Source organism: Choloepus didactylus, chromosome 3 (genome assembly GCF_015220235.1).
Source record: "Choloepus didactylus isolate mChoDid1 chromosome 3, mChoDid1.pri, whole genome shotgun sequence".
Taxonomy (NCBI): Eukaryota; Metazoa; Chordata; class Mammalia; order Pilosa; family Megalonychidae; genus Choloepus; species Choloepus didactylus.
In genome coordinates this window covers 10,014,771-10,034,462 of record NC_051309.1, presented here as the reverse complement: position 1 = coordinate 10,034,462, position 19,692 = coordinate 10,014,771, and the positions used below count along the sequence as shown (strand labels likewise).

Here is a 19,692-nt window from a genome sequence, read left to right as displayed (position 1 = left end):
CCAAAGCGGTGGAATTTGGAGGCTGAACACGTTAGCTCTTTTTTTCCCTCGCCTTCGCTCGCCGGCTGCGGGACTTGACGCTCCATGAGGGCAGGGCCCATAGCCGGCCTCGGCTTGCACCCAGCAGGGAACCCAGAGCGGACGCTCACGAACCCTCCGCGAGGCGCGCGGTGACAGCGGGAGGCCGTTGTCCCTGGGCAGAGAGGCTCGCGGGGCTCGCGGGCATCCAGTCTAGTATTTATGGACATTGCACGCTGCGCGTGAACGCTACGGCTCGAGCTCTTAGCCGAGAACTAGGGCTCGGGCTGGGTCTTCGGCTTTTCGGTCGGGACAGCGCTGAAACACTGCGAGGGCGAACACGGCCTTAGGGACCTCGGGCGCCCGGCCTTGCGCTCGCCGCGCCGCCGCCGCAGTGCGCACGCGCGGCCCGGCTCCGCCCCCCGAGTAGGGACCTACAGCGGGCGCTTCGGCGGCGGCGGCGGCGGCGGCGGCGGGTGGCGGCAGGCGGCGGAGACGCCCCTTTGCCGGGCCTCGGGACCGGCCGGGTGAGTGTTTGGGCTGGAGGACGAGGACCCCCGGGGCCAGGGCGCGCAGGGGGTGGGTGGCGGGAGCCGCGTGGGGCGGGGGCCTGACGGGGCCGCGCCGGGGACGGGTGGGACGCCGCGCGCAGCCCCCGCCCCCTCGGGTCCGAGCCGTCGGCCGGCGTCGTGGCGAGGAGGCCCCGGGGTCCACCAGCCGTGGGCCCTGGCCGGCCAGGGGAGAGGAGGGCAGGCCGCCGACTCCGGCTGGGCAGGGGGAGCGCAGGCCGCGGGGAGGGGGCGGCCGCCGGGCCGGGGGGAGCAGGTCGCGGCTTCCAGCCGGGGTGGGGGCGTCAGGTCGCGGGCTCCGGTCGGGGCGGGGGAGGGCGGACCACGGGGACCGGGCGGCGTGTGCGGGGCCGGCATCCCCGGCCGGTCTTTGTGCCGCCGCGACCCCTCAGACTCGCCCGAGCGCGTCCGAAAAGTGGCAGCGTGCGGGCTGCGAGGGCCGTTTGTGTGGAGCCGCCCCAGCCCGGCCTCCCTCTCCCCGCCCCCGTCTTTTAAATGATGCATCTCAGAATTTCTACCGGTCGCCTCCGAACAGGAAGTGCCGTACGGAGGCCATTTTTAAAGCCTCTTGCGGGCCTCGGAGATAAGCGTTGACGTTTTTGATATCCATTAGTTAGAAGAACCCCCTCCCCGTGCCCTCGGTGGAAGCCGGGCGTCCCCTGGGAGACCACTCTGTACTCTTACCGTCCCCGCGCCTTCCCTGCTTAGTACCTGTGTCGTTAGATGCGGACTCTCCATGGGTCCTCCACGTTTGGATAATGGGATTCTGCCAACAATAAACTTGCAAACCAGACTGGCATTGTTTTTCCTTGGGAGTGTTGGAGAGTGTGTCCAGGAATGGGTTTGCCCGGTGAATACCCATTTATTTTTCACGGGGTGGTGGGGGAGGTAGAGGGAGGTGTTGGATTGGGGGGGGGGTGCATATGAATGGAGAAGATACGAACTCATCCAAATGCTGATGGCACTTTTTGTGGGAGCTCCCCATCTCAGCCTTTCTTTTTTATCGAGTTGGTTTTGGCAGGGGATACCACAAGGAGTGCAAAAGAATGAGTTTCCCAACTGGAAAGGCAAAGCCAAAGGGAAAATGGGAGAAAACACCTAACTCCCTCTAAGGTTGTGTATTTAAAGCATCCCGTTAAAATAACCGGTGACTTTAATTACTGGGAAAATGAATGGTTTGTCAACATAACCTTAAAAAGAAAGACGTGAAATACTGAGCACTTTATTCTCTTTAAAAATAAATGTCTACACAAATTGTAATGTTGTATTAGCATCCTTAAGTCTTATGCCTTAAGTTTAGTATTGAAGTCAATAGCAGTATGACAAAGCCTGACCTCTAGGAGCCTGCAGTAGTTTCTTATAAAAGAGTGGAGCAAGAATAGGAATTTATCTCTTTATCTCTTTCTGAGTCACATATGCAAAGGTCAGCTCATTCTGTGATACGTGTACACAGGAGATACAAACCAAGGGTTCTGGAAGCCCAAGAAATAATTAGGAACCAACATTGTATAGTCTCTTCAAATAGAATACAAGTAAAAGAAAAAATATTTTTAAAGGAAGATTTTGAGGTTATCTTTAGCCCAGGAATTTTTAAAAATTAATTTTATTTTGGGTCTTAGCCTTGAAGATAACATTTCTGCTTGTATCTAGTTTTGTTATCTTACAGCATTCGTTCAAATGTGGTTTGAAAAAGAAGACAAAGGAGGACATTATTTTATTGATTAGCCCTTCTCCTTGATATATTATGCCATACTACTGTGGATTTTAAATGTCACTTAAAAAAAATAAAATCACAATACTTCTCTATCTGATCTATTTGCCTTTAAGGGAATCTGGGCTAGTTTTTGTGGAAGAGAAAGGACAAAGAAGAACATGTTTATTATCATCACTGTGGCTCCCATTTATTTAATCTGTTTTTTTCATTCAACCAATATAGATTGAGTGCCTTCTGTGGCCAGGCCCTGTGCTGTTGATTATGATACATGAGGTCCTCACCAGCCAGGATTTTCCCAGTCTTAATTGTTCTCCAACTGCCCATCTGTTTACTGCATTTTCTTTGTTCACATATGCATGCCAGCCACCTGCAGTTTCCAGGATTCATCCTTGGAGTCAAAGTGACTAAAGACCGTCTAATCCAGACATTCTTGTCATTGAAGGGGTAGGGGAACCATCCAAATCATCTGGGAAGAATTTAAAATCCTATGTCTGAGCTCTAGCTCAGGAAAAGGGCAGTCTGATCCTTAAGGTCATGCCAGTCCCAAGAATCCTTTTTCTCCCTTTTTTAAGCTCCCTAGGTGTTGTTGCCACACACTGCTGCTTGAGAAGTACTGCTGGGGCTCATTCCCTTTATTTTAGGGAAGACACTCTGAAAAGTCAAGACTGTGCAGATCCAGAACTTAAACCCAAGTGTCTGGCTTCTGTTGCAGGGCTTTTTGTGCAGTGCCTGGCTGCTGCACAGGGTTCTGAGTGTGGAAGGCTCCACCAGGACCTGAACTCATGAGACCCTGATGGGACTCGGTGCCTGAGAAGAAAAGGCCTGGAAGAGAAGGAACAACTCACAGGACTTGGCACCCTTTTGACTCACATCTGCAGCTGGCTGGCTCCAGGCAGGAAGTAAGAACTGTGTTGCAGTGGCAGCAGATCTTGACTGTGACCCTTTGGTTCATAGCCTCCACCCCTTTCCCTGGAGCGTGCCTTTGCCAGCTCCTGCAAGAATGAGGGTGAGAGAAGGGTGAGGGTATGGAAGGTCAGGGCTTCCATGGCAACTCTGAACCCTTTTATGGTGACGACCCAGGTGGTCTGCACCTTATCACTCTGTGCATTGAGGAATAACACCTGCCCCTGCTGACCAGGATGGTGATTTGCAAACCAGTTTCACATGTGGTCTATTTAAATGTACATGTGTGAGCTATTATTTTTGAAGAAAGCAGGGTAGGAGAAAACAATTTAGATTAGTCACCAGCTGCTGCCTTTCACCAACTCTGTGACCTTAGAAAGTTATGTAGCATTCCCAACTAATTAAAACAGAAATCTTTGTGCTATTGTTTTTTAAAGCACTTCAGCTAATTGTGGTCACTAGGGCTATCAGCCATCCAGGTTTTGCCCCAGGAATTTTATAGGTAAAACTAGGGAAACTTCCCAGGCACATCAGGACACATTTGTCACCCCTAATGCAACCAAGATTAAGAACCGTATGTCGTCCTTGATCTTTAGACACCTTTTAGAGTCCTGGTGACGGTCTGTTTTCATAACATTAGAATTTTGTAATTTTTGCTGTAATATTACCTTGGTTTTGCCTAGATAATTTTTTTTATTAATGCTTGTAGGAACAAATTTGCTCCTTAACACTCCCCCCCCACCCACACACTCACAAATGGAACTACAAGTTTTTACATTTTAAGCATTATAGCACTTGCTTATGTTCTCCTTTTGAAAAGTTTTTCTCTTAAAAAGTGTTAAAAAATAAAACCAGTATGTAGTACTTTTCTTTATTTTCTGAGGTAGACTCAGTTGACTGCTCAGCCAGTGTTGAGTCAATTCCAAAAGAATGCCTTTGTAGAGAGGGGGTGGGGAGGAGAAGATCTTCACCCCCAGCCAGCTGATGAACTTATGTTGCTTGTAGACCTTTATCTAACCAGGCTTATTTAAGCTGTCAGTTTCTGCTGCTCTAGACATAACTGGACTCTTCTACATTTGCAGGAGTCTTACAAAAATATGTCAATTTCTTGACAAAACATCTATTGTTTGCCAGGTGGAAAGGTACTTGTCACCTGCATAGGCTTTATCCTCATTTATCCTCACACCAACCATTCCCATTTTGTAAGCGCATACTCACATTCGGAGAAGATAAGTAACAAGTCCAAAATCACAGAGCTCATAAGCCAAAAACCTAGGTTTTGTACCTTGTCTTGGTATCTCCAGGTCAGTATTCTCCCTACTCTTATCACACCAGCTTCTTTCATGTGGAAAGTGGAGAATCACAAAAGGGGCTGTCTCTTGCAGGCTTCTTGTCCCATTCTGTTGCCGAAGTGATGCACTTGGTTTCAGAAGGAAATCTAGGATCCCAAAGGTGGTGTATTTGTTAGCAACATTTAGGAATACTTTTTTTGTCATCAAGATGGCACTCAATTTGTTATTCAGTGATTTCAAAGTACAAGGGAGTTTGGCAAAAATAAAATAATGCTTTCTTGGTGTTTTTCCTTTTTCCAATTCCTTTACTCATTCAGCATTCAGTTCAATTTGGGCTCGCTGGGATGGTCTGTGAAAAAGCTCTTGCTGAGACAACAGTTTCTTCCCGAAAGCCTTCCCGCTGGGGAAATATTAGCGGTTTACATGTCTAATGTTAGATTTTTTTCCCTAATCAGGTATTACTTATCTATGTAGTCCTGGGCACTTTGGAGTAGAATCCTTTTAAAATTTTAGTGACTGGGAAATGTTAAATAGACAAGCCTTTGTTAAAGCTAAATAGACACAAGGAACATAGATAATATTTTTTGAGTACCTGCCCATGTTGTTGGGCTAAATGCTTTATATACACTCTAGCTTATGTCACCTAATCACCCTTTAAGTTTGGTACTAAAGCCCGTTACCTTGCCTGTCAGTGAATACAGAGAAATTATTTGCTTAAGACCCGGTAAATAAGGGACAGGATTGGGGTTTGAACTGAAAACCTTCCAACTCCATTTGCTCTTCATGGGAACAGCAGCTACATCTCTGCCTTTCCAGTGAATGCTGCAGAAGCCACAACGATAGGAGGATTTCAGGGTCAGGATTGCTGGGAAGAGCTTTTTAAACTTTCTTCTCCATCCAATGGGATGCAGGAAGACAACAAATACTGAGTTTGCAGGGCATCTCTCATGGACAAGCCTGATAAGCCATGTTGCATGCATGCAACGGCATTAGCCAGCCTTAGTTTTCACATCCTCTTGCATGGAAGCAGTTATTTGCTTAGAAGCATATTCCACAGTCCTGCTGGGCTTGGAGGGAGGTGGGTGAGGAAAATGTAGTCTAATAACTAGTTTTATATGGAAAGCTCAACTGTGGTGAGTACAGTCAGGTCCTCTTTTCCATGGTGAGCATAAGTGGTTGGTAGCTACCTTGTTAGTAAGGCTGGAGGTGAGGACAGGGTTGCCCCAGAGGTTTAAGTTGATAAGTATTAATTTATCTTTTAGGTTGGTACAATCAAGAAATATAATTAAAATTATAAAATGAGATTTGGTGTATCATTCTGGGAAGAGTAGTACTGGCAGCTAAGAAACTTGTATTTCATCTCACTATTTTGTGACCCAGCATATTTCTTCCCCTTTGGTTTTCTTCATAAAAAGTGGAAAACAGCACTAATTTCTAACATACATTACATGCTTATGATGTGCCAGGAACTTCCTAAGCACATGTACTCATTATTTCATTTCATCCTCACAATGACCCTGGGAGATGTTGTCAGCAGCTCAGTTTTACAGGTGAGGAATCTGACACAAAGGTTGAGCACCATGCCCCAGACCATGCACCCAGAAAGTGACAAAACTGCCATTTAAGTCCTGTGTAGTTTTAACCACTATATTATACTTAGTTTTCTTCTAATTCTGATGAACATTTCCAGATTCCAGTATTTAGAAGTTAAATAAGAATTTTTACAATAGTTCATATTTTTATAGTCCTAAATGTCACTATTTTTTTCCAAATCAGATTTTTTTCTGGGTGTCCACATAAGTCTTCAAGAAACCAGGGCAAGTGAGTTCAAAACCAGAAAGAAAAGCCCACCAACAGCAAATGCACCGAGGCCTTTGCTCAGGAGAAGATAAGACTCATTCTAGAAGTGCCTCTGGAATGTTATGCCCCTTATCACTTGTCTTTGATGCACAACAGTTGTCTTCAGCTGATGCTATACATAATTCTATGTTAAAAAGCTAATTAACTGTTGTTAAATAATTTTTAGAAAACAGGCAACTTAATATTAGATGGACATCTTATTGTGCCAAAAAGTCAATAATGTTAAGTATTTTTCTGTGTTTTTGAGAAACTACCTAGTCTATCTGAAAGAAACAATATATTTTTCTGGTCCTGAGAGGTCAAGTGCAGAGATCTGGAACTGAGGCTTTGAGTTTGGAAGGTAGTGAACACTGACCCAGATGTTCATAATGATTTGCTGAGAGCCCACTCAGCAGCAGGCCCATGCAAGACCCTTTATCTACAGTGTCTTGTATAATCCTTGATCATCAGCCCATTCAACAGTAACTTGCTTCACAGGTGGGTGCACCTGGATGTGAACCAGGTAGATGTATGGAAGGAACAGGGTCTTGGGAGCCTATTACTCAGATGCACCTGTTGTGGCCTCTGGAGTGTCCACATGTGAACCAGCATCACAGCCATCTCCATTCTTCCATGCTACTGTATCAGTTTACCTCTGTCTTGGGGAGACACGTCTGAGATATTCCCCCCCCCCACCCCGCCCCCAGGCTGAGAGCAGTGCTGATATAGAAGCACTGCTTTATTTTGAGAATGGTTTAGAAGCCAAGAAGATACTTTGAAACGGGTGACTAAATTTGGTCATAGCTCAAATGTCCTGCCTTCTGTTAAACTAATTGCTAACCACAGCCTCATGCTTCATATTGGCCCTTGCTTCTGTGGATTTTGAATTCAGGATAACTGCTGAGATAATTTCCCAGAGGACTCTGCATTCCTTATGAACTGTAGCTGGCTTGCCCTAAGGAGTTTCCCCCATCAGGTTGCTCTTCTTGTTCCCACTGTAAACTGCTTTTCCAGACAAGGATGTGCTGTAACAGTCCAATTTAGCTTAGATTTCAAGTCTTCAGTTTAGAAAGAATTACTCCCCAACTTTCGAAAGGACTTGAAGAGCAAATAGCTGAAATCTTGCCCTCTGTGATTGTTGAAGCATCTGGGAGGCTGAGAAGGGTAATGGACAACTGAAAATGTACAAATGGAGTCCTGGTTTGGGTGACTCTTAAAATAGAGGAATCTCTTCACCTGACTTAATGGAGAATTTCTTAGGATTAACGCAGGAGGTGTTAGGTTGAATATACAACTTGGTAAGCAAGTTGTGCCAGACAAGTAAGTTAATTAGCTTCTTTTCTTTGCCTCTCCTCCCTCTCCCCTCCTCTGCCTCTCCCATTCTCCCTCTTTCCCTTCCACCTGCCTTCCTTCCTCCTAGTAGGATTATCTCTGGTTGAGAGCAGAGATGGACATACTGACTAGTATAATCCTCATGCAAATCTTTTTAACAGAATTGAGAACTAAGGGCAGGATGAGAGAAGAGATGTACAGATTAGTTACTGGTTGATCAAGAGTGATTAAGTTGCTTTTTTTCCTGTATTCTTTTGTTTGCAACTCCAGCCAGGATAGAAGAAAGTTAGAGGGAAGCTAGTTTCAGTTTCATTTAAGGGTAAATTCTTGACAATGAGAACGATGCAAAAATAAAATTAGCTTCCTAAAGAAGGAAGCAGTTTTTTATTTGTGGCAATATTAGAGCATCAACTGCATGATCAATCAGTGAAGACATTTTAGGATTTAAATGTCACTGGAAGCTTCAACCAGTTATTTCTAATACTGGTTTTTTATCAAGATTACCTGGAATGCTTTTACAGACTACAAATATCTCCCCCTACCCCCAACTCTACCTTTTGAAATTTAGATTTACTAGCTTTGGGATGCAGCCCAGGAATAAAATAAAAGTAATTCTGAAGCTCCTCCAGATTTGGGAGCCAGTGGATCAGATGCCCTTTATGAGGCCTCTTCAGCCTCTTCGTTCTTTGGGCCTGTGGTTTTAGGTTTTGGTCACAGTTATGGCTTCCTCCGTTTTAGCAGGCTGAAAATGCTGTTGCCAGCGTGTTGATGATAGGGGCATTCTTAGATGATAAAAAGTCTGTTCAAGGATCAGCAGTGCCAGGCTGGACTTAGAAATCATCTCTTCCATCGCTTTGTTTTATGGATGAGGAAGCAGATGCTGATGGGTGGCTTGCTTGCTTGAGGTCACTTAATAGCAGCAGTTCTTAGCGTCACTCTGCACCTTCCCTGAAGTCAGTTTACCGATCTGGAAAATAAAGTGCCCATCAGTGAGTCCTCTGAACAGTCTTCCTGTTGTATACTTCAGGAGTGCAGTGGAAAATGAAATTCCTTGTCATTGCCCACATTTGTCTGTTTGCCACTTGCAGCTTCCTTGCTTAAATATTCATTGGGACATTGAGGGGATTTACAGCACCTTGCAACCCCACAGTCCTTTGCCTGGTCTATGTCTAGTTATTACATGTACCTTACAGTAAGGCAAGTCTGAATGAGCCCTTGGATGCTATCAGGTCTTGGTTCCAAGCTGGAAATTGCTTTTGAGTGGAGACAACTATTTGCAAAAACAAAACAGGAAAAGGCAGCACAGCAAAAGAAAATAAAGCTTGTCATCAGATATGATGTGTTCCTGTGGCTCTTTCCAGAGCTGCTCTTAAAGGGCGGGTTTTATGCCAAGCTAGATGTAACAGTTGCTCCTCCTGGCCCTACAGAGAGACCTTTCAGCTCCCTGAGTTGGCTTTTCAGACTAACTTTGTATGACTCTTCGCCCCTTAGTGTGCCAGAAAGAAGCTGTTAATCCTCCCTCATAGTGCTGCTTGTCATTGAACATACATTTACTTGCTGCCTCTGTGTACCTCTTGACATGTAGTGAAGCACTTTAAAATTTCAAAAGTGTTTTCTTTTTAGCACTTTAGGTCACGGCAGCTCTATGGGGAGAGGTTGGGTAAAATATCGTTAATTCTAATTGCCAGATGAAAACAACTAAGGTCCAGAAGGTTTAATGACTTTTTTCCTAAGGTCATGAGAGAAAAGGCTTTTAGCAGATCGCAGACTACAATGTTTTGGTTTTTTTTTTTTAGCTCCTAAGTCTGTGTATTCTGAAGAAAGTATCCTTAAAGATCAATTGTTCTTATGGAACATTGGTCACTGTTTTACACACGTGCACGTATTGGAATACTTCTCTAAGAAACATCTGTCACCTCTGCTGCAATGGGCCAGGCCATCGCCATCTCTCTTATGTCTCCATACTGCTGCTGTTGTGCCCTTACAGACTCTTTTCAGAGAAGCTGTTGTTGAAATTTCAGTCCGATCATGCCATGTCACTGTTCCAGTCTCTGCACTGACTTACCTGCTCACGCTGAGGAAAAGCCACTTCCTTACGATACTGGCTTATAGATTCCGCTATAATGGACCACCTGTACACTCTGACTATATTTACTGTTCTCCCCCTTGCTCGTTCCCTGTCAGCCTCAGAGCATCCTTGCTGGTCCTCAGGCAGCTACAACACCTTTGCCTCCTTGCTTGGAATGCCCTTCTCCCAGAAAGCCACACTGCTCACTCCCTGGCTTCCCTCATCTTTGTTCAGATGCCAGCTGAGCACAAGGCCTTTCCTGGCTAGAACAGAGCAGCTCCTCACCCTTCACCTCCTCACACAGGCATTCCTTATCCCCTTGCCTTGCTTTGTGGTATTTTTTTTTTTCCAGTTAACTTACCATCTCTTGACAAATAAATATGTACCCTGTTTCTCCCTTTTGTGATGTACACATCACTTTTGCTCACTACTCTACAGCACCTAAAGTACTGCCCGGCACATAATAGATGCTCAGTAAGATGTTGAAAGGATGAGTGACTACTTGTCTGCCTAGTATTTTCAGTGTTACTGGCTTTTTACCAACTGTGAAAGCAAGTAGAGTGTGAAAGCGAGAGACTTGGTGTCCAGTCTGATAATAAGATGTCCTATAGCTCGACCACTTGATAACTAATAACCATACCTCCTGTACAAGGTTATAATGAAGTTAATATGAAATTGTACCTGTGAAATGGCTAGAAAATAATCACTGACACTTAAAAATAATTTTTACTAATCAGAAGCTACTCTGAATGAATGACTTCCTTACCTTTAGTATATCTGTTCTTGATTGGTCAAATATGATTTTTAGAGGACCTGAATTGCAAAATATTTTCACTTTAAACTTGTTGCCAACTCTGTTGTGTTGTGTGTTACTTTCAACATGTGCCTAAGATTACATATTGATAGTATAAAATTAAGTGCATGTATTAATCATGTATTAATCAATCTTTGTTTGTTTTTTTTTCCTTTAGTGTTACCTGGAATGTCAGATTGAAGGGAAGCCATCATAATTTGAGTTCACGCACCATACTGTGGCAGTGAATAAAAAAAGCAAATTAAGTATGCTCCCAGGTAGTATCTCCTTCTCTGCCAATCACAAAATGTGTTGAAGGATGTCTTCTGAGAATTTTGTCACTTGAAGTCTTTACAAATTTCAATGGACTCTTTGGAAATGCAGCTAAAGAAGTTGAAGGATACTGGACAGCAGTTATATACTGTGCAAATGAATGACGGACATAATTCCTTGACCATGTCCCCCAGACAACTTAGTGCTAATAGAGTGACACGACCAGATAGACAAGAAGCCCAAACCCTTTTGTATCAAGGCTCAGAGGCAGAGGCTTCCATGACAACCATTGCTACGTGTGTAAAGTGCAAAAGTGTTCACAGAATCCCTTTGCAGGATTTGAAAAAGGACACTGGGCAAAGCCAAAAGGAAGATAGGTTTGTCTGTTTCCAGTGCAGCCTTGGTGTTCCTCCCCCCCGTTTTCATTTTGTGAACAGTAATTCCAGTGCTACTCAGGTAGGAAATAAAACGGAAGCCATCTCAAGCCCGGTCAATAATAAGTTTAAGGTAAGGAACTTTAAGCCAGGAAAATACTATTGTGATAAATGCCGATTTTCCACAAAGGACCCTCTGCAGTACAAAAAGCACACACTTCAACATGAAGAGATTAAATTCATTTGTTCTCACTGCAACTACATTTCATATACCAAAGGAGAGTTTCAGAGGCATTTGGTGAAGCATACAGGCATATTCCCATATCAGTGTGAGTACTGTGACTATGGTGCTATTAGAAATGATTATATTGTCAAACACCGGAAGAGAGTACACGAGAGGGCTGGTGGAAAATGCCTGCCCAAAACTGTTGCTAAGCTGGAGCCGAAAATAGCCAGCACTTTGAAACAAAACACAGAACTTTTAAAAGCTTCCAGTTCAAGGACTACATTTCAAAATAAGTTGTCAGATCAACTTTCCAGGTTCTCCCTCCACACAAATAAAGACAAAATGCACAATACTGCGTTACCTGAATCAAAGGAGTACCAAAAAGATGTAGTGTGTATTCCAAATAAAATGGCCCTTTCTGAGCCAAATGGAGTCAGTCTGTTTGAGAACAAAAATGTTGAGGTAGAAGTATTATCTCCTGCAAAAGAACCTGTTCAGCCAGGTATGCCATTAACAGTTGTGGCACCGGCGGAACTAGTTGTCCCTGCAAACTGTTTAGCCCAGTTGATAGATGTGAAAGTTGTCAATGGGACACAGCAGCTTGTTTTGAAACTGTTTCCTTTGGAAGAAAATAATTGCCTTGAAGCTAATGGAATTGATGGAGTTAATTCTGAGCATGTGCCTAAAGACAAGGTTTCAAATGTACAAGAAAAAAAAGTATGTGTAGAGCAAACAAAGTCACTAACATTTGAGGGGAATGTTGGAAAACTTGGAGGCACTGATAATCATCAATCTTCAGTTAACAGACAACTTAAAAATGTGAAATGGGTAAGGTCTTATGATTTTTTCATGTCAAATTCTGGTGTGTACAACCATGGAGAATCCTTTCTGAATTTTAATACAGTTGAAGATTTGCAGAAAAAAAATTATTTGTATCCACGCAGACCTGCACTTCCTTCCATTGCCTTAAAAGGCCATTCTCCATCCTCTGTAGTAAAAAGCAGTGTTTTTTGTGGCTTTGGAACTGCATCAAACCCTTTTCCATGTAAGCCTGCTCTTTCTTTTGCTGAAGATGGAAGAAATTTACACAGTGACTCACAGCAGTCATTTCCTCTTGCTACATCACCTGCAGCCATGTCCTTCTCTGGAGAAAAGGGCATATTGCCCATAAGTGAAAATAACTTGGAATCTAGAAGTGAAATCAGTGTTCCTTTAAAAATGGGTTCCTCTTACAGAATGCTGAAAGACAACCAAGTAGAAGAACACAAGGCAGTTTCGAATATAGGCCAGATTTCCTCCCAACATAAAAGTGAGTATTTACACATAAACATAACTGGAGAAGATGGAATCAGAGCTCAAAAGCCAGGGGATAAGCCTTTGGAATTAAAGACTTCTGAAAGGAATAACGACTCTTTTGATGGCCCAGTCATCTCATCAGTATTTTCTCTGAGCTCTGGATCAGAAAATGTCCCTGAAGGCATTAAGTGGAATACTTCAACCTCTAAAATAAAGTCAATTGAACTCTTACGCAGGAAGATAGCTCAGTTAATTGAATCCTGTGGCAAGCCTTCATCTTTGGCTGCAAATAATGCACATCGTCGTTCCATAGAGCAGTCCTCAAAGGTAACTTGCAAAGCTACTCCTGAAGGTAGTCAAGAAATTAATGTGTCATTTACTGGCCCAGGCTATTCCACAGGCACTCCCCCAAAACCTCAGGATGATTGTGTGGTTACTGGACAGTTTATTCACAAGCAGATATATCCACAGTGTGTAGATGGCAGCGATGGGAAAACCGAAAGCAGAGTAACCAGGAAGGCTCCTGTTGCTGCTCCGGTGTTGATCCCCAAAGGGGCTGTGTTGAGGGTTCTCAACTCCTCTGAGAATGCCCACATTGTAGAGGCTACATGTGAAGCACCTGTCGGTATACCTTGCAATGAAACACGGTTAATAAAACCAGTTCCATTCTGCCCTGTAAAACAGACACACTCAAACTTACAGCCTTTGGCAAATGAATGTGAGCCAATAGACATGTCCCAGAATTTTGAGACATCTCTTCGGCCTAAGCCAGGAAAAGAGAGTGTTCTCTGTAGCACCACCCCTAAAAGAATTGCCCCTCTGAATGGACAGCAAGGAAGCAGTGACTTAAATAAGCAAGGGAAACTCCTTTCCAAAAATCTTCCTCTAAATAGAAATAGAACCAAACGAGTAAATTCATCCAAGAAGAAAAGCAAAATTCAGGCTGATCCCAGCCGCTGTCTCAAGGATCCATCCATTTTTCAGGTTGCAAGGCAACTTCGACTTATAGCAGCTAAACCAGACCAGCTGATAAAATGCCCCCGGCGGAACCAGCCAGTCATTGTGTTAAACCATCCGGATGTCGACTCACCAGAAGTGACCAACGTGATGAAGGTAATAAACAAGTACAAAGGCAACGTCCTCAAGGTTGTCCTATCAGAGAGGACTAGGTGTCAGCTCGGCATCAGACGGCATCATGTACGGCTTACCTACCAGAATGCAGAGGAAGCCAGTCGGATAAAAAGGCAGATGATGTTGAAAATGAAACTTAAAAAAGTTCATAAAAATAACTACCAGGTGGTGGATTCCTTGCCTGATGATTCATCGCAGTGCATATTTAAGTGCTGGTTTTGTGGGCGGTTATATGAAGACCAGGAAGAGTGGATGAGTCACGGCCAACGGCATTTGATAGAAGCAACTAGAGATTGGGATATTCTTTCTTCTAAGGGCAAATAAGTAAAATATTGGTCTTTGGAGCAAAAAAAAATTTTTTTTTTTTGTTTAGTTTGTTCTGGTTTGGTTTTCTTTTTTTTTTTTTCCCCCTCTGAGTCAATAGAAATGCAGACTGTGGAATGCAGAAATGTGGAAGGATTGTGAATTCTTCAGATCCCCTGTAGGAATGCTGAGAACCAGGGGTCTTAACCTGAGCTATGTGGCTGGACCTCAGAAGGTGTTTGAAGCCCTTGAAACTGTACGCACAAATTTATGCACATGTGTTTTTCTGTAGAGAGGATGTGAAACTTTCAGCAGGTTTTCAGTGGGATCTGAGACCTTTCTTTGTTTAGCAGCCATTTTTCTTATTAGATAAAGATGTTTCAGAATCCATTGAGAGAGGCAAGTTTAGAGAGTTTTTCATGTGCTCCTTCTATCACAAAATGCTACTGAAAAACCTGTTTTTTTGTGTCCACATCCACTTTGGTTTTGCTTTAACTTGTGTCCTGAATATTTGATACATAATGGGAATTCTGTTTTCTACTGATTAGTTATCTTAGATTTGGTTATAGAAGAATCTCTCCTCCACTTTATAATACCCTTTATAATACTCATAAGGCACGGAGAGTCATGTTGTATTAGCCATTTTAAAGAAATGGTTCCGAGGGTATGCCTGAATCAACTACTTCAACGGCAGGTGTCAGGAGAAGACAGAAAACATTTTTGAGCATTTAGCTTCTGCCTTCCTTTTAGTATCTTGATTTAGTATAATTGGGGAGGGAGTGTGCATTTTTGCAAAGGAAGGATAGTATCTAGAATTAAGTCTCTTTGCCCTTCCCCCTCCCACAAATATAAATTAAGTGACCAATTTAAAATGTGCAAGTACAGGTTTCTTACAGCAGGTAAAACTTGGGAGGACAATTCCAGGTAGGATGATAAAATTGTAAAAGGGATTTAAATTTAGTGTCCACTTGGGATCTCATCCAGAGACCTTGGCGTATTCTTCCTTAGTTACTTAGGGATCACAAATGCTGTTCCCCCACGTTATGGCCTAGTCCTCCTTGGCCATTCTGAGCCATTTACCTAAACAGGGCCAAGTGTGGGACAGAAAGCTTCCCTGCTCAACTCCTTTTGTGCCTTTGAGGCCCTTCAGGTTTTCCCTCAAGAAACTACTAGAAACAGGCAGGAATCAACAAAATTGAAACATCCCACCATTTTTGCTAAGATTTTAGGCACACTATCCCTTGTTTTCATTGAGAGTAACAATCTGCTTCTAATTTATCTTAGCCCCTGGTATGTTCTCACCTATTGCTTGCCTTTTCCTAGAACGGCCCAGCAGTTCTGAGAACACTCCTTTCCATTCCCCTCTCCACCAGCTGATGTCAGAACTGGTGCTGACCAACATGGCACCTTTGTGCAAATTAGAAAAAAGTGCACCCCCTGGGCGGTCACAGCTGTGCACCTTCATCCAGAACACAAGTGGCACCACCACAGGCAACCCTAACTTGCTGTTTTCCTTCCTCTGGGTACTGCTCCTTCCCTAGAGAGTTTGTTCCCACAGTGGATGAAACAAGCTGGAGGGTGGGGGGGAGCTGTTACATCTGAAAAAGTCACCAGTGAGATGACAGGCAGTCAAGTTGAAGACTTCTGTTTTTTTCACATGGTCAAGTATTAGATTATCCTCTGACAGGTGGGATTATAATCTTTAGTTGGTTTTCATTACCAACATTTTCTATGTGTAATTCAGTACCTGATCATTAAGTTGATTCATTGTCTCATTTTTATTGCAACTTAAAACTTGCTAGATTGATTTTATGTGTGTACACATATAAATATTTTTTACCATATAAAAATACCAGTAGCTAGTTTTCTGATTTCCCATTTTATAATGAAATGTGGTCCAGAAAATGTAAATCCTTTTTATATTCTAGAGATAATTTATTTTGGGAATACATTTTTGTAACTCACTGATCTCATTGTTAGAAAATGGAAGCCCAGAAAGTGATGTGGAATCTGACTTGTATGAACAAACGGGAGTAGAAGCCCCTTGGGTCGTTCATTACAGTATTTAGCCCTTGTGCATTTTCAGTTGGTGCTTTTTGGGAAATGGATTTTGGCTACTGCTTCATTACCTAAAGGAGAACATTCTAAAGTTTTATCCACATACAGATATGCACCCCTCCAGCATGAAAGGAGACTCCTGAAATGGTGAGAGGAGAGAACAAGAGCCTGTGAATTTTACCTTTTTTTTTCCTTCTATACCTCACCCCTCAGTAGCTTCTTTGCTGAAAGGCTAGCCTGGGAGTTGGCCAGAAATCCAGTCAGAGTATTAAGTATCTACATGAAATATTTACACTTTGCAGCTTCAGCTGTTTTTCAAGTATTACCTAAAACATAGATTGATACTGGCATGGAGCTGAATCTGGAAAGTAGTAAATGTAGCAAACTTTTGGGAGTCTCAGGACTACAATACTTTTTAAGCAGTTAAGAGGGTTCCTGGAAATCATAAAATGCGAAAAAGTGACTGTTTCCCCTACATAAAGAGTTTTGGAGTATAGGTTGTTAGTATATAGGAAACTGTCATGAAATGAACACATTTCTAACAAAATTGGAGGGAGTAGGGCCAGGACTGTATTTGTGTACTCTTACCGTGATTTTGAAGGAATTCTTACTTATTTACATTTTATTAAGAGTAGTTACTAACAAAATTATTTTAAACTTATTTTTTAATGTTTTCTTACATTTTTGGCAGCCAGAAATGAGATGACCTTGTTATATTTAAGGTATAGGCAAGTAGAGTAAAAAAAAAATTAAGAATGACTAATAGATTATATTTTGTTCAAGTTTTTATCCCCAGCCAGTAACATCTTCTGAGCCCTCATTATGGGCCATGTGTTTGTTGAACTAAATAGCACAAAGCATTAACCCTCAAAAGCTCCAGCCCACTTCTTTAGGACATGCTATGTAAGTCATCCCAAAATGAAGATGTGATGTTGCTCAGCTTTTGGAATAACTTTTGAATTCCTAAATGTTAAAATGAGCAGAAAACGAAATATCGCGTAACATATTTTAAGCATTATAGGTCCCGTTTCAACATCTATGTTCTGCTGCTCTGGTTTTGAAACATGTTTGTTTATAGATACTGAGGTGTTGGCCTAAATCGTGTTAAATAAAGCCTCAATAAATTTTTCTCTGCCCTTTTATTTCAGATGTTAAGCAGAATGTCCATTTATTATGTGCTATCTTGTATGATACATTTCTGAACTACACAAAGGCATCATTCTATGCAAAATGGGTGTTTTGAATCCCACCAGGCTATGTTTTGCATTAGGTCCATTGATAGTTAACCGTGTTTACCCTATGAGGCCCAGTTTTTTGTTTGTTTATTTTGTTTTGCTTTGGCTTAAATTCAACAGTGATGCTGGTTTGGGCAGCAGTTACAATTTTCCTACCCGTGGTTAGTGACCTCAGCAGAGAACGTAGGTGAGCATGTAACCTGCTCTCTGTGTAGGAAATTTTGGGGGAGGCCCTCCTGCCAACCGGGACCTACATATAGGAAGAGGACTTGGATGAAGGAGATAGCAAGTGGTTGATGAGCCTTTTGGACCATATGATTGCAGTTACACAGTTGATAACCATCTGTCTGAACATAATTGATCCCCTTGTATCTGATTCCACACAGTGGAATATGAGGGTATTTGGAGAGTGGGTTCAATTCTCTTATCTCCCAGACTGCAAGAGTCAAAAAAAAGGAAGAGATTTACATTTGAGATGACTAGTGGCAGACCCTGGGGGGGAAATGAGATTGGTTATTTCCAGATGAAATAAGGCAGAGGGAGCCTAAAAGGGGGTTGTATTAGACCACCAGGGGTAGCTGTAGTGTGAATAGAATGGGGGACTCGGGCAGAAACTGACTTCAATGCCATGAAGCTGGGAAATGGGAGCCACTAATCCACATTCTACCACTACGTTTATCTAAGGATGGGTGAAGTAATGTATGCGACAATGTTTTGGTAAGAAGCAACATAGCACCTGTATCTGTAAAGCCCTTTACTTTGAAATATGTAGAGCCCTGCTGCAACAGTTATACTCAATATGAGTTGTCTTCTTAAGGTTTCAGTAGCCATTAGACATACTCATTGACATGAGATGCCACGCCAAGGGATTTGGGCTTGGTCTAGAGCAGTGTTGTCCAATAGGAACATAATCCAAGCCACGTGAAAATTTTCAGTCAACATAAAAATTGTTGAGATTACATACATATGTATAGGCATCTTTAGAAATCTAATGTGTATTTTATACTTAACAGCACATTTAAATTCTGATGCTGAATTTACAATTATAATGAAACAGACCTACCAAACACTAAAATTGTGTTTAAAGGAAAGATAGTTTACACTGCATCCGTTTTTAAATTGAAATTACATTTAAAATTTCCTCAGTTGTACTTGCCATATTGCAAGTGCTCAATACCCATATGTACCTAGTGGCTACTGAACTGAAAAGCACAGGAGAAGGGAAAACATACTGTATTGTTAGGTACTAGTTTACTTGTCTGAGCTTGATGGGAAGACTTGGGCTTCAGGTATTTCTTAAACTTGTGTAGGCTAGGCTACAGTAACTCACATTTAAGGAATGCCTCATCCATGCCAGATTGTGTATTAATGTCCTAGCAATTCTATTTCTAGGTCTGTAGCCTAGAAAAAATGTTGCACATGTGACTTTTTGAAGTGGTCATTTATTTTACAATTGTAGTTGATAAACCAAACAAATGTTTATTTGTCATTCACACTACATGTCCACATGGGCCGATCAGTCCATCAGGGTCTTGGGCTGTTGGAGGGTCTCATCTTGTAGCTGCACCTTCTAGGATACTTGGCCTTCTCCATCACTGTGACAAGGAAAGAGTGACATGAGAGGATTGTGGAAGGCAAATAAGTGCTGTTGTGGAAAGTGACACACAGCTCTTCTCCTCACATCTCATTGCCTAGAACTAATCACATGACTTTCCAAAGGGGCTGTGATGCGCCATCATCTTTGTGTCCAGAAGAAAGAGAACTGTGGATTGGTGAACACTAATGACATCTAAAGCACCAGGGCATGGGGTGTGTGCTGGAGGAATGTAAATGACAGTCACTTCTGGAAAGCAACTTGCTAATCTGATACTTGTGAAATGGTAACTCTGATAAGAGTTGGTGAAGATGTGGAGAAATAGGAACTTCAAAATGATGTTTGGCAATATCTAAATTTGAAGAAGTGGGGTATTGGTTTTGCTTGTATTTCCCTGATACTGGTGAGGTGGTATGCCTTTGCGCATGTTTATTGGCAGTTGAGTCTGCTGGCTTTGGCCTGCTATATCCTTTGTCCATTTGACTATTGAACTGTTTGTTTGAAAGTTTTAGAAGAACATATACTCTTAAAAATCTATAAGAAAAAAATTCCTTTTATGTTTTGTACTTCTTGTCATATTTTAGAAATCTTCCCTACCTTGAAGTAAAAAAAAAAGACTTAAATTTGTTATTAAAAGTAAATAAAGAACAAACTTCCATACAACAATGGGCATT

At 42.5% G+C, this 19,692-nt stretch overlaps 1 protein-coding gene across 2 annotated transcripts; it reads left to right on the top strand.

Moving 5' to 3' along the window:
- The first annotated feature begins 496 nt into the window (after window positions 1-496).
- On the top strand, window positions 497-17,336 carry ZNF518B (zinc finger protein 518B). 2 transcript variants are annotated; one of them, XM_037829399.1, is made up of 3 exons: window positions 497-545; window positions 3,014-3,200; window positions 10,707-17,336. In XM_037829399.1, the coding sequence occupies exon 3, from the start codon at window positions 10,892-10,894 to the stop codon at window positions 14,150-14,152; it is 3,261 nt and encodes a 1,086-aa protein (XP_037685327.1). In that variant the 5' UTR covers window positions 497-545; window positions 3,014-3,200; window positions 10,707-10,891; the 3' UTR covers window positions 14,153-17,336. The 2 variants fall into 2 exon arrangements, with proteins under 2 accessions (XP_037685327.1, XP_037685328.1); XM_037829400.1 differs by lacking the exon at window positions 3,014-3,200 and having other exon boundaries at window positions 505-545.
- Window positions 17,337-19,692: the final 2,356 nt, after the last annotated feature.

Coding starts and splice junctions, on each gene's coding strand:
- ZNF518B (XM_037829399.1), top strand. CDS start 10,892: ATGGACTCTTTGGAAATGCAGCTAAAGAAGTTGAAGGATACTGGACAG.